The 14,126-nt window shown below is 39.0% G+C and overlaps 1 protein-coding gene across 3 annotated transcripts; it reads left to right on the top strand.

The window, feature by feature from the left end:
- Positions 1 to 2,139: 2,139 nt before the first annotated feature.
- Positions 2,140 to 11,132, top strand: RB195_009181 (uncharacterized protein; the record flags this gene model as incomplete). 3 transcript variants are annotated; one of them, XM_064196048.1, is made up of 17 exons in its annotated part: positions 2,140 to 2,290; positions 2,441 to 2,565; positions 2,763 to 2,903; positions 2,994 to 3,113; positions 3,216 to 3,347; positions 4,017 to 4,082; positions 4,186 to 4,304; positions 4,623 to 4,706; positions 6,075 to 6,165; positions 6,394 to 6,479; positions 6,536 to 6,676; positions 6,784 to 6,896; positions 7,741 to 7,831; positions 7,888 to 7,986; positions 8,044 to 8,152; positions 9,859 to 9,941; positions 11,015 to 11,132. In XM_064196048.1, the coding sequence occupies 17 exons, from the start codon at positions 2,140 to 2,142 to the stop codon at positions 11,130 to 11,132; spliced, it is 1,869 nt and encodes a 622-aa protein (XP_064047191.1). The 3 variants fall into 3 exon arrangements, with proteins under 3 accessions (XP_064047191.1, XP_064047193.1, XP_064047192.1); XM_064196046.1 differs by lacking the exons at positions 2,140 to 2,290; positions 2,441 to 2,565; positions 2,763 to 2,903; ... (2 more) ...; positions 4,017 to 4,082; positions 4,186 to 4,304 and having other exon boundaries at positions 4,627 to 4,706; XM_064196047.1 differs by lacking the exons at positions 4,623 to 4,706; positions 6,075 to 6,165; positions 6,394 to 6,479; ... (5 more) ...; positions 9,859 to 9,941; positions 11,015 to 11,132 and having other exon boundaries at positions 4,186 to 4,305.
- Positions 11,133 to 14,126: the final 2,994 nt, after the last annotated feature.

The following is a 14,126-nucleotide window of genomic DNA, read 5'->3' as shown; positions in this document are numbered from 1 at the left end:
AATCTACGACCCCGTACACGCATAACCCACCTGAAACCCGTACCACCCCAGATTTGTGGGGTGATGCCTTTAAGTGATGTGATATCACCTAGAGATTACGTAGTTGTATTTTAATGTTAAAATAGTCCTTATAGTAATAATCTAAACCGACATGGGAACTGCATCTTGAATGAGCCGTAACAACAGTGAGGATTTTGTCTACTAAAAAAACACCCATGGATGTGCCATAAAACAGAAACTAGACAGAGGCATTATACGGCAGTTGTTCATTTCTAGCATACTCTGTGGGAGGTCTCGTGCTACAAAAAGGTGAGAAATCCGCGCACGAGATCCTTTTCCCCAAACCCAAAACTGTAACTGTTGCAGAACAACGGTTATCGGGGTTTGGGTGACCAAATTACCCTTGAAAATTGCTCATCCACAACTCAAACACTTGAAATTGTCGCCACATCGGGCTTTTCAACGTTAATGACAACGCTAATGCGCAATCTTACATCCATAGTCGGGTCAAAACGACAGGAAGCACGGTAGTTGCAGCGAGCTGCGCTTGAAGCGGCGCGGTGGAGCGCAGCGGTTGGGATCGCGTAAGGATTTTCGTTACTGCCACCCATCCCTGCAGTTCGTCATGATCTCACCTGGATCCCAACCGCTACGCTCCACAGCGCGGCTTCGAGCGCAGCCGCCTACGCAACTGTATAATGTTTTGACTCAACTATACATCGAAATCCTGCCTACAACGATATTTTCTTAAATATCTAACCTCCTCTGCTGGTATTCCAGGCGCAAGATTCCCACTGATTGAGTTGACATGACCAAAAAAACCAAACGAACTTTAAAAAAAATGAAAGTGGCAATACCTTACATGTCATCGGTCTTCTAGGACTAATCCTCAGGCCTTAGAGTGCCGATGGATTTAATTATCCACTTAGAGAAATAAGAGAGCAAGTGAGTGCTCCCCGCCCCTGCCTGGAGGCAGCAGTTGGGACCGAGTTGGGACCGGAAACTGCATCAGTGGGTGGTGCTAGCAAGGGTTTCCCCACGTTCCTAGACACTACGCTCCACCGAAGGCCTCGAGAGAAGCCGCGTACGTAATTGCGTACGTGCTTCATCTCGTTTTGACCTTACTATGGTAATGACCCCACCTTGATCCAAACTGCGCTGTTTCGAGTGCAGCGCAACTGCGCCGAGCTTCAGGTACTTTTCACCCGACTATGAGACTATTGGTGTATTCATGTCCAAACGCCCTGAAACATGGTGCAGGATCGATTGTCGGGAATTTACTCATTTCTACGGTCCAAATGCAGCAAGTGATAGTCTCGGCTAGATTGCAACCGCCACTTCGAGCGTTGTTGTTTGCTCAATTGAACCGGGCTTCAGAACGAATTGATGCTATAGTGGGACAATTTAGTGTGGGAACTTAAAGGTAAAAAAGTTGATAAAAAGAGTTAAAGTTTCATAAAGTTCCTCCTAAACGATTAATAGGATTAATTAGCGAAGGTTTATTTGTACAGCAGACCTCAAAGAGAGGATAATTGAACTAAGAAAATCTCTAATACCTTTCTATTTTTGTTTTTTTGACGAGCGGAATATGCAAAGAGAGCGACGGAAAACTAATATGGGGGCGTATGAGTTCAGTAAAAAGAGAAATGTAACCAAAAAAAAGGAAGGAGGGAGGCTGATGACCATTTATGGTTCAATATGCTTATATCTACTTTCAATAACAGCCTGTTCTACAAACTTCCATCAAGCTAATGAGCTTTCGCTATTCATGGAACACTACGTCTGAACACTTCGTGTCTGAGCAACTTTGAGCTGCTCCAGAACCAATATATTTGTCCCAGTTCTCATTGTCAGTGCGAAAAATCCCTGTCGGAAGGGAGACGTGCACTCTGAATGGCTGCTTCCTCGAAATGTGTTCGCTTCTATCTTCCATGTCCTAGCCGCTGTACTATGATCGGATCATAAAAAATCTCGCACGTCTCATAAACGGCGGCTCGGACGGGAATAGTGAATGTCATCCTTTCAACGACCTTTCGGAAATTATTGAAAGGCATATTTTTTCCTTTTTCCCGTGATGACGGTTGTTATTCTTTGTAACTTGATTATTATTAAAGTGGAAAAGCATCTTTTCAGTAGTCGATGAGGATTGTAACATCATTGGTTTCACTTCCACGTAACTCTTTGCGATCGCTTTGTACGTACGGCTTCGGCGTTCGTTCTACTCAGTTCCGAACTGCAACGACACATTTTGGTAACGAACAGGTTGATGAAGCCGAAAAGGAGAAACGCGGTATGTTCTTTCCTTTCATTCAAATACTAGATCTGTCTTTTCTTTTTCTCCACACACAGTGTATTATATATTTAGTTTTGCACTGATTTTTTTCCCGCCTTTTACTGTTTGCTTCTTTTAACTTCCTCTTTCCAAGTTATTTTGTTTAAGTGCACCATGTTTTTGCTAATGTTGCCAACAAATACGATATGATGAACGACGCTATGAGTCTTGGAATTCACAGACTTTGGAAGGATTATTATGTTGGAGGATTGCCTCTTGGCCCAAACTCTAAGGTGTTCGTGTTTTTCTTTATTTTTGTTTATTATATGCTTCTTTGTTTGTTTTTTCTTCTGTACGAGTTGCTAGGAGATTGTTACTTCGTTTTAGGCTTATCTGTAACTATCTACTTCGTCGATACTGTTATTAATAAAACTTTTGTAACCAGCAAATTTACTACTTCGTTCTTCTTAATCAACTTCATAGCTTTCAGGTTATCGACGTTGCTGGAGGTACTGGAGATATCGCCTTCCGCTTGCAAAGAAGAATTGCTGCCGGGGGTAAGGTGACTGTGGTGGACATAAATCAAAATATGCTCGACGTCGGCCAAGAACGTGCTAAGAATGACCCTCGAGCAAGTTTCTCATTATCCGACTTATTATCACTTTCTATTTATTTTTATTGACGTTTTAGAAGGATAAGGCAAGAAGTCCTTCTATTCTAGGTTGATAAGTCGAAGCTGGAATGGGTCTGTGCCAACGCAGAACAACTGCCGTTTGATGAAAATTCATTCGACGCCTATACGATCTCTTTTGGTATTCGGAATTGCACTCATGTCGACCAGGTGCTTTTTTCTCTCGTTATCTCCTTCATGTTCAATTTATCATGAGTGGTAAGAAAGTTTTTCCTGAACAGACGAAGTTTTTACTATTACTAGCTTTTCCAGGTTGTTCGAGAAGCTTTCCGCGTTTTAAAACCTGGAGGCGTGTTAGCCGTACTTGAATTCAGTGCTGTCAAGCCATTATTCCGTCCTCTGTACGATGCTTACTCCTTTAATGTCATCCCGGTCATGGGACAGGTGCGTATTTGACGCAATTCCAAAAATATGCTGTGGTGTCCGCCTTATGTGGAAAGTCAGATCATTCTTGTGCATCTTCTATTTGTATTATGGTTTTTCACGCAATGAATCCTTTCAAGCATGTTTGATCGAATCCTATCAAGACAAATTCGGACAAACATATCATATTTGTCCGCTACCTAAAAAAGAACAACTCATTCCATTTAAACTGTGTGATGCCTTCTGCAAACACGATACAAATGTGTTTGCAAACAGAGCTCGGCGTCTTTGTATATCATGCAGAGTTAGGAGCAAAACATATGCCACTTCTCCTTCTTTGAATTAATTACTTTTTGAGTTATGTAGGAGCTTGTACACTCAGGGGTACTGAAGCGTCGAATTTCTTCCGAATTCTCTTCCAGTGAAATTCTTTAAAAATCCATCCAACATTTCCATTTATTGCACAAGTCCTCCACTTCTTTATTCTCTGGCTTGGTCATAAGTGAAGCTCTACATATTTCTAGATCGACTTTTTTTTGCGAAAAATTACCGTGCATCAGGCGATTTGCACATTTTTCTGACTCCATCTAATATTTTGAGTGGGCATTCGTTGTTGTTGTTTGGCTGCATATTTCTGTACATATAAAAACTTTGATTTGCGATTTATTTTTATTATTATGCTTTTAACAGGTTCTGGCTGGCGACTACGACAGCTACAAATACTTGGTTGAAAGCATTCGCAAATTCCCTAATCAGGTAAGGCATGTTTAGTTTTTGTGTCTATTGAATAGCATGATCAGGCATGTCTATTGAATAGCATGATCCAGTTTGTTTTGTTTCATGACTTTTTCTTCTTCAGGAAGATTTCGCTGCTATGATTCGATCAGTTGGGTTTGATATGGTACGTTACGAGAATCTATCATTCGGTATCTGTGCGATTCATAAAGGAACTAAACCGTACCGAGCAAAACAACATTAGTAATTCGTCTCACCTCTTGTTTTATAGTCATGTTGTTACCTTGTGATTTGTTGAAGTTTTACTGCAAACTCCTAAATTTTCTGTTTCTTATAAGTGTTGCGCTACAACACTTTGTTATTCCAAATCGGGTTACGTGAAATGTGTCAATTCTCATGTTCTTCTTCGTTGATTTGTTATTATTTTCATACTGCTAATAGATAAACGATTCTAAATTGTTCAAGTACATGTAGAAGCTGTTCTTACATGAAATAACTTACTATGACTCATTCTATTCAACTTTTTCGTCGATAAGTACCTAAATTTTATTTTCTTCATAGCTTTATGGTAACGGCTCCTCCAATCAGATTGTTTTTCGCGATTCCTCGGCGGACACTGTCACTTTCTCCGTCTCAATATGTCAGGTAGCCTAAAACATACTAATTTTTTTTAGTTCAAAAAGCCGCTCACATGTCCTCTATCTTTTTTTTTTTGCTTCGTTTTGTGAAGATTTTGTTCAGTTCCGTGGTCCATTTGTGTCCGTCGTTGAGCATCGTAGGTTCGCTAATGTTAGGAGATCTGAAATAACCTAATAGGGATTGAAAGGTGGAGAACATCTTGTATTGTAGTAGAGAATGTTTTGCGCTAAAAGTGATCAAAGAAGGCCATATTACGATGAGCGTGGATGACCTTCTGACAACACTTCGGCGGATATCTTCAGTGTCTAGTATATATGAGAAAATATCACGCAGTGTTTCAAAATACAAGCTCCAGGATGCCCAGAATGCGCTAGATTTGTGATCGTTTGTCCGTTGTTATCGGCTTTTCGAGTCGACAGATTTAACTCAATAGGTCACTTGCAGGATCATTGAGGAAATTTTTTTTCAAAGTGTATGTGTCACTACTACAGAAAAATGGAGCTGATCGTGTGGCTGCTGAATCACCGACAGTGGACCTAATTGATGTTGCCGTTGTTACATTTTTTTCCTTTTTCTGACTCTAAGCTTCTATTTACCGAAAGTGAGCAGATTCTTTGTGTATTACTTAAATCATCCTATAATACTACTTTGATGCCACATGAAGCATCCGGAACTCAGACAGTAAAAAAAAACTGCAAAAACATTCTGCTAATGTTTCACTTCCGACCCTCAATGAGAACTACGCAGCACACTTATCCTTGAAGTGAATAGAAGTAATTAGCAAAAACTGTTTTATACCTAAAGTTTGTGCAAATTTCATAGTAATTATTATCATAAACTGTTATAATAAATAAGTGAAACTATTTGTGGGGTCGTATCCTTGTTCCAAAATGGTATTGTTTTCAAAAATTCGTAGCATAAGCATGAGCACATGTGCCAAAATATGTCACAAATAACATTACCTGAGCATCTACAAGTCGGTCAAAAGATCATTCATTATTCACAATCATTTGAAGTTGGATCGTTTGCATGAATTTCGCTTCTTCTTACATTTTTAGTACACCCTTCCATATTCTTCATTCCTTGCATGCATTTTATGTAGTACTTTTTGCAACTATCCAACGTAACAGGATTCACATAGGTATGTACGACCTGCTTGAAATGTAGTGAATGAATGCCCTAGGCGCCCTCAGAACACTGTGTATGCTGCCACTAATATAAAGATGCAAATGTGTTACTGCATTTAATTCATGTTTTTGGTTTAAGTTGCTCTCTTTAGTTTGGCACTCCTCTTAGTCGTGAAAAGCCCGCATGAATAGGGTGCTAACAGTGTCTTTGCTTTGTAACGTTAACATATGCCACTCATTATTACAGGTTCCGTTCCAGCAATCCTGCTCCCGGAACGAAGGAGATTGGTAGATTCGTAGCTCCCATCACCACTGACACCTTGTATAATCCAGGGCAGGTGAAATGTTTTACTTACTATTATCTTCCTAAAGTCTTGTAACCTGTTTTTTTTTTTATTTTGAGAGCGTTTTGTTTAATATTCAGATTTGTTTTCGTTGCAAGTGCGCCAAAAATTAACGTTTTAGACCAAAATACTCGTCCACCTTACCAGTCGATTTTGATCTGTAATAGTGGGAACTATTTCATTGGTAATTCTGTTGCGTAGTCGTTTGGAAGCAGTTTTCAGATTTTCATCCACAAAACGTTTGCATACAAAGGAGTTGTCGTATGTGCTTTCAAGTGCAGGTTCCAAGAAAAGAAAAACAGTTCAAGGTGACGTTCCACATGAACTATGGATTTTTGGGCTACGATGAAATGATTCCTTTCAGTGAACGATCTGTTTCTCAAGGCCGTTACTATCAAGTTCTAATTGACAGAGGTGATTGGAGTCACATGGGCTTTCCGGTAGATCTGACTTCATACTTAATGGACGGCACTACACGTGGTGAAAAGCTTCTCACACTTATCAAGTCGGTCTTTTTTTCTATTAGTCTTAGGGCAAGAATTATTTAAGGTCTGAAAACACTGCGGTTGTATTAGTGACACTGAAGAATGTGCACAGTTCTTCCCGTTTTAGTGGTATGGATTGCGTATCTCACTACGACATTCTTCCATTTACTACATCGGAACGAGAACCTATTGATCATGATCTGTTTTATAGAATTTTCGACGTTACAGAAGAGGGTGAAGGTGGTAATTTCCTTAATTTTTCTTTACCACATTTATAGTATAGTCAAACGACATGAAGTACGGTGCAATTGCGTGCGCTTGAAGCGGTGCACCGGAGCGTAGGGGTTAGAATCGAGTGAGGACACTTGCTACCACAGTTCTTTGCTGCACTTCGCGATGGTCCCACCTCGACTCGTACCGCTCCCTCCACTGCGCCTTTTCGAGCCCGTACACAAATGGACTGTGTTTCAACACTGTGACTTGTGTTTTTGTGTGGTTTCGACCCCATTATATGTCTAGTACGTTGCCTATGCTCAGTCTCATTTTATTGCAAGGGCAATTTTTTTCTGTGCTTGCTCTTGTTACATTTTGCTTCTCCCACGTATTTTTATATTTTTTTTTAACCTTCGCTTCCTTTCTTTTTGTTGTTCAGAGCTTTGTTCCCGGTCTTTAATTGAAGTCATCAAGCCATCTTACTGTCACCCTGAACGCTGTTGTTTTTCGATGAAATCTAAGGATACATTGGTACTATGTTAACTAAAATGGGTTGAAAGGATTTTAAGTTTTCCATCCAGAATTAGATAAATTATTTTCTTCTTTAGGGAGTGTTTTGTCATTATTTTCAAACTCTTCACTAGTTGCTCATTCATTGCATTCAGCAGTGGCTCCGTTTTATAATGAAAGGAATTCATTATCAGCCTCAAACTCCTTTTCTATGTAGTCTGTACATTGTTTTACTTGCTGTCTGTATATTCGTTTGTTGAGTGAAATAGTAGCGCCTCGTCCTTTCACACAATACTGTTACCTTTTGTGCTATAGTCAACCACTATCCTTTCTGACTTGTTATCTTTACATAGCGTTTTAGGGAAAGAATTCAAAATCACCATGAAAGCGAATCTTTTCGAAAACTATATGGCCTCCCAACGGTCATGGTTAGCACCAAGGGATGTATACCGGTTTGTGTAGCTATTTCTCTTAGGGTCTTTCTAATTGACACCAGTTTCTCTTTCAGAGAAGTTACAGAGAACATTGAAGTAACAGTGACCACTTTCTATCTTGGCAGCAGTATGGTTAACGGTCAGTTGAGACACATGTGGCGATATGTAATCAGGTAATCACTTGAAACCTCTCAATTTGCTCCGTATTCACAAAAACACATCTTTTTCAGACTTGAGAACCATGCGCCTCAGAATGCCGTAATTCTGAGGGAGCGATCCCTTAAAGTATATTCTCTCAATAACATGAATCAAGCACACGGACATGGAGTGATCGGAAAGGTAGTTTTAATTCATTCCGTTTATTATTTCATTATGTGCTTAGCGTCTTCCTCTTTATTATTATTATTATTTATTAGTTGCTTGTTCTTTACTACTAGTTTATCTCTATTCTTTGTTTAATATTGCATATTTCCATGTATCTTGATAGAAATATGTGGCAGTACATGAATACTACCTAATTTCTTCCTAAAAATTTAATGAATCAGAGTTGAGCATCTAAATAACGATATTAAATTAATGTTCATGGGTTTTTAAAGTCGCACTGATAAAAAAGATGTCCATCATGTTCTAAAATTTTTTTGCGCGTTTCATAATTGTTTTCCCTCTTTTATTACCTTGAATTAGCAACTAAAGTTCATTTAACGGTTTTATCAATTCCTGGAACCACTTTAAGTTTGGTAATAGCAGTAGTGACATTTTTTTTACTAGTATTTTTCCTTACGCTATGCAAACTTACTGTTACCTTACGAGGGCGCTCCGTATCACTTTAGACTCATTTTCTTTTTAGTCAAAACAGTCAACTCTTGATGAAAATGTTCCATTTTCTCAGTGTAGTCTAGTTTTGTCAACTGTATGAAACTACATCTTTCGTGTGGTTTTTTTTTCTTTTTTTTTTTGGAACCACTTGAGTACATTACACAAACGTAAGAACAGCTGACTACAGTTCTCCGAAGTCAACAAAGTAATGTTCGTGCAGAGATTTCTTCGAACCATCGAGCAGATGTTAATGAAAGGGGACCAATTAAGAGGAATACTTTTGGTGAGGTATCATCTTTAAGATCATATAAGAGCTCCTGGAGAACAACTTTCATCTATTTGACCTGCAAGAATTGGAAAGCAACGTTGAGCACGCAGCAACTGAGTGCATTTGATGAATAGCGCCGTGCAACTCACAAAATATCCAGGGAAATGAATTAACAAAAGAATTGTAGGTCGTTATGGAATGCATCTGGTACATGGTAATGCGTGACAATACTACTGAATCATCCTCACGTGAACTTGGGCAGTAAAACCATCTAAATTACTAATACTAATTTTCGATCTTCCCAAGATCAACAATATTTCCACACTACAAAATAAATAGTATGAATTATCCCCATTGTAGTTCTTTCTGCTGAGTTGCTCTAGTATGATGTACAAAATTGTGACTAATTACATCATTGATGTTTTACCGATTTTGAGATAACTAGATTTGATGGCCTGAAATCTTCGAGAATTGCGAAAGTTCGACTTTCCTTGAATCTTGGCATAGAGATTGCAACTTGTTGATAGTCGAATTTAAGCAAATATCATATCAAATATCAAATAGCAAATATCAAATATCTGGCTCTGTATCGAGACCTTTGCGGGTTTGATCTACGGGTCATATGCGGGTCGCATCCTAATTAGTATCAGCGGAGCGATAGCACCACGCGGATATCCGCTAACATCACGGCAACGCGGTCTGGTGGCACAACGATTTGAGTTTTTGGTTTTTGTTTCCGGGTTATATCCTGGGGATGATGACTTGTTCTGGATGAGGCATTTGAGAGGATATATTGCAAATGTTCTTACTTTCCAGGCTCTGACGAAGGCAACAACGCCGAAACGTTAGCCGTAATAAATTTTGTTAACAATCTTGGCTGTTGCTTAAATTCGACTATCAACAAGTTGCAATCTTCGAGAATTTTTCGTACCATCTCATAATTTTTATCAAATTATTTCAGCAGCCGGAATTGAATATGCAAAATCCGGCCTTCCAATTCAGCAGTACAGTCGAGTTGGCTCATTCCAAGGGCGGACACATGTGGTTGGTTCTTAATTTTAATAGGCACGAACGACACGTACAAGCTACGTTAGTGTGGGGTTCTCCTCTTGTTTTGCACGACAGGAAATTCAACTACTCCCTCTCTCCTGGAGTGTGTCATTGTCACTAGGAAAGTGGACTCAATTAGCAATACTTTCTGAGCTATTTACGTGAAGGCCTCATTTATATTTTAGAGGCATGGCTAATGATCTTTGATGCTACTGTAACAAAAGGGAAAGCGTCAAAGGAGGATGAAGGTAAATGGGCTAAGGCCGACTACATCCCTACAATATGTGTGAAGTTAGTGAGGAAGTTCTGAAAAAAAAAACACATAACACGCCGAAAAGACTGCATACCTTAAATTCAGCGTCGCTCGCGGTCGTTTTATGTTTGAACGGTGTCGGTAGTGCATTGCACGTTTTTTTTATGTCGTATTTTGGATGCATACCTGAGAAATTTGTGTAGATGGACAGGTATGCCGTCTTATCTTGTCAGTTGCAACATTTAGAGAAAGGATTTTTATAAGTCAATTCTACATTGCATTAATTTCAAATTTACTCGCGTCCGATTTTCTGACATTGAATATTCCAGCGGATTCTGATCGCATGTATCCATAAATGTAGGTCTTTACTAAACCACCATCAAAGACATTTCAAAATTATTTTAAAAGTTTTTTTTCAGGGAAATAACCGAACAACTTTCCTCATTCCTTCCAGGAAAGGATTTAAATTTTGAATAAATAGCGTTTTCATTTCTGTGCGCTGCCCCAAAGACTGTTTTTTTTTCGATTTGGTATAATTTATGCATGGAATTTCGCAGTGTTGCCTACTATTGATTCAATTCAACATTGCACAATTTCGTCCAATGAAATTATAGAAAGAGTTTGTTCGTCACAGGAGAAGATGATTTGTGCATTTTCCTGAATTGTTTATGAATTTGGAAGAAGAAGGAACTCAAGTCGAGTTCCCTTACTTTTGTAGGATGATATATCGAGACTCCATTTCCAAAATAAGTAAATAAATAAAAAGTGTTCTTTTATGTGAAGCTGAATTTATTTCAAAGCGTGGATTTTTCAGGGGCCGCTTCAGAATGGAAAGGGAGAACGGGTCCACATTCGATGTCGCCATACCTACCGTTGTACTCGAATCGTTTGATGAGAAAAACGCTGGAAATATTGAGAAGAGTGTAGAATGATAGAATTCCGACACTGATTTGATTCCATTTAGCATCTAGCTTACTATTAGAGCTTCATAATTAGTGGAATGTCGAAGATACATTATAGACGAATAGTGCGAGGCCGTATTGTTTTGCTCTGAGCATACACGGGTTTAGACAGTCGTCAATAGTCGCATCGTCCTATTTTGTAAACTCCTCTAGAACAATGATCGTTCTTCTTTTTTTTTAAGGAATAAAGAACACCTTTTTTTCTTCGGTTTCTATGTTTTCAGCAGAGATTTACTCTGGTTTTCGTGACATTTTGTTACATATGAAGCTAGAAGATTATGTTCAACGGTGTTTACGCCAGACTGTTACACATTTGATTAATTTATCGCAATATACACATATGAACTGCTCTTTCCAATAACCCTATGACGGCTAATAAACTTGTGGGACCGTAAATAATGCAGTTTTCTGGAAAGCCCTTGTTTCTGTCTTCTCGTATATTGTTTTTGTATAGTTTTCTATTGAGATAACATTGATTTCCCAAATCAAATAAATGGATGGTTTGTAATAAGATCAACTGATGCGCTGGATGCATCGCTACGTTGCTTGAAATGAATTGTTCTACTTCAGTTGACTTAATTCGGTTCTCTTTTTCATTTTTACCGTCGAAATTTTTTTCATCCCCGCTACTGTTCACTATTGCTTTTATTTTAAGTCGAGATAGTAGATATTGCAGTTTTAGTGTATTATTGATTTGACCTTCGTTCATTGCCTTTTCGAAGGATGACTAACACCATTGCATTGGTGTCTTCCGTCCTTTATTTTTTCGCTGAACCATTGAAGTGCCACATCTGGTTATTCGTTCATCTGACATCGGTGGTGATATTTGTGCAGGAATCGAATTCCTTTAGGCAAATGGATGGTTTCTTTTCCTCGCTGGGTTTGGCGACGCAAACTTTGTTTACTAGGTTGTTACTACTTTGTCCGCTGCATTGTTCCGTGCTTGTTCACAATTGAGCCTTTGGAAACGCAATCATTTTCACAAACGTTTCTTTTTCTTAGGTGCATGCAAAAAATTGCTCGAGAGCAAAGAATAGTTATTCTGAGATGTTTGACTTTTTGTACAACGTCTCTATTCCGTTTGGCCAAATTCCTGACACTACATCCAATGTGCGTGGATCAGTGATGCAGCAATGTTTTTGAACTGCTAGAACTGTTAGATATCAGGAATATGATCATCATTATCAGACATAATGCGCTGCACAGTATTTCCTCTCATCCTTCTACTCAACCGGCTTTAGTGGGTTGCAGCAGTAGACGAAAAATAATTAGAAAACATATTTTGCAATACACTGTAATATTATTACGATGCATTGTGATATTAAAAGCACTACTATTCATTGTTAAGTGAGCACAAAAGTAATATCACATGTTATGGTCGGGTCAAAACGGCATGGACCTTGGTGCAGTTGCGTAAGCAGCTGCGCTCGAAGCGGTGCGTTGGAGCAAGGGAACACCCTTGGTAGCACCATTCTTAGCAGCAGTACGTGATGATCGAACCTGGATTTCAACTGTTGGCCCCAAGGGGCCGCTCCGAGCGCAACCGGTTACGCGGCTGCACCAAGCTTCATGTCGTTTTGGACCAACTACACTTTTGTGGGGTTTCTACGCAGCAAAGTCTGAAATTGTCGAGAAGGTATCACGGGGTCTCTCGAAAGGCGAGTTTGCGCAAAACATTAACGCAAAATATGAAAATATTTTGAGTATCTAGCAGCCAATAGTAGGATTACACCATGAGATTAGACCCGTTCCAAAGCGAAATTTTCCCTTTGTTCCTTATTTAAAGACACCACTAACGACTTTAAAAGAAAACATTTTCCTGACTAGTACATAGTCAGTTGAAATAAAACTGCATAAAGAATAGAGGTAAAACTCAATTTCTACTTGAGTAATTCGCTTTCAAAGTCTATTATTTTATTACTTGTGGTTATTTGCGCCGATCAGTCGTAAACGTTGACACTAGGAGAACGGTTGCTCGCATTCTCTACGTGCGAACATTGAATTGTTAGAGTCGGAATACTTCGCCCACTAGCTCTTTGTAAATTTCTTGTATCTCACCCGAAGAATAGCCGTGGTTTCCATTCCTCTGTTCTTTCGCTCCGTTAGCCAACTCGCTGTAATGATACTGATTGCTATTTTATTGGTACTGGTTCTCATAAGCTTGGTAGAATTGATGTTTATAAGAAAATATGTCTTATCCCTCTTCATTTTTCTGGTAATGATTTGACGGGAATAGTTCTCTAGAGAAACAGTTTTACGTATTAGTGTTCCAAGTAGCTCTAAAAATACATTCTTTAACTACTGAGGAAGAAATGTGTGTGAAACCTGTGAATGTTGCGGCAGTTATCAGTTCGTCATCGATTCGGACCTATCGGTAGACAGCAATCTCGTTCTTCTCCACATCCAGTTTCAGGACTCCATTCTTTCTTGACTACTAATTCTTGATAACGTTAGGTTACGCTCCTATTTGAAAAAATAAACTAAAATCAAACTTTTTTTCTCTGAGAATGGATGCTGCCTTTGAAATGTGATGTTAAGGATGCCTAAAGGGAATAAAAATTAATGTATTTGACGCATGGTCGTGTCAATACCAGTTGAAGCATGGTGCAATTGCGTAAGGGATTGCGGTCTCGCCGCGCCACGCCAAACGCGGCTTTTTACGCAATTCCATTAGCTGTCGGGCCCGTTTTGAGCCGACTCTGATTGCATTTGATCCAGACTTCTAAGAAGGATTGAGTTGAGAAATAAATCCTGGACGTTTCTTTTTTTAACTTGAAAAATACAAGTAGAAACAAGAAGATCTGTGGCAAATTGTTGCCTGCCATTGGTTTCAGTTTCATTTATTTTCTCATTTATTTAGGTTTTTTTTTTGTCATCTCTCAAATAAAATCACTCAAAAATTCAAAACGTAATTAAAACAGGATATCAAGTAGCCAGAACAAAGAATTCTCGACACCATTTCTC

This window comes from Necator americanus, chromosome III (genome assembly GCF_031761385.1).
Source record: "Necator americanus strain Aroian chromosome III, whole genome shotgun sequence".
NCBI lineage: Eukaryota > Metazoa > Nematoda > Chromadorea > Rhabditida > Ancylostomatidae > Necator > Necator americanus.
This window is presented reverse-complemented; position numbering and strand designations above follow the sequence as displayed.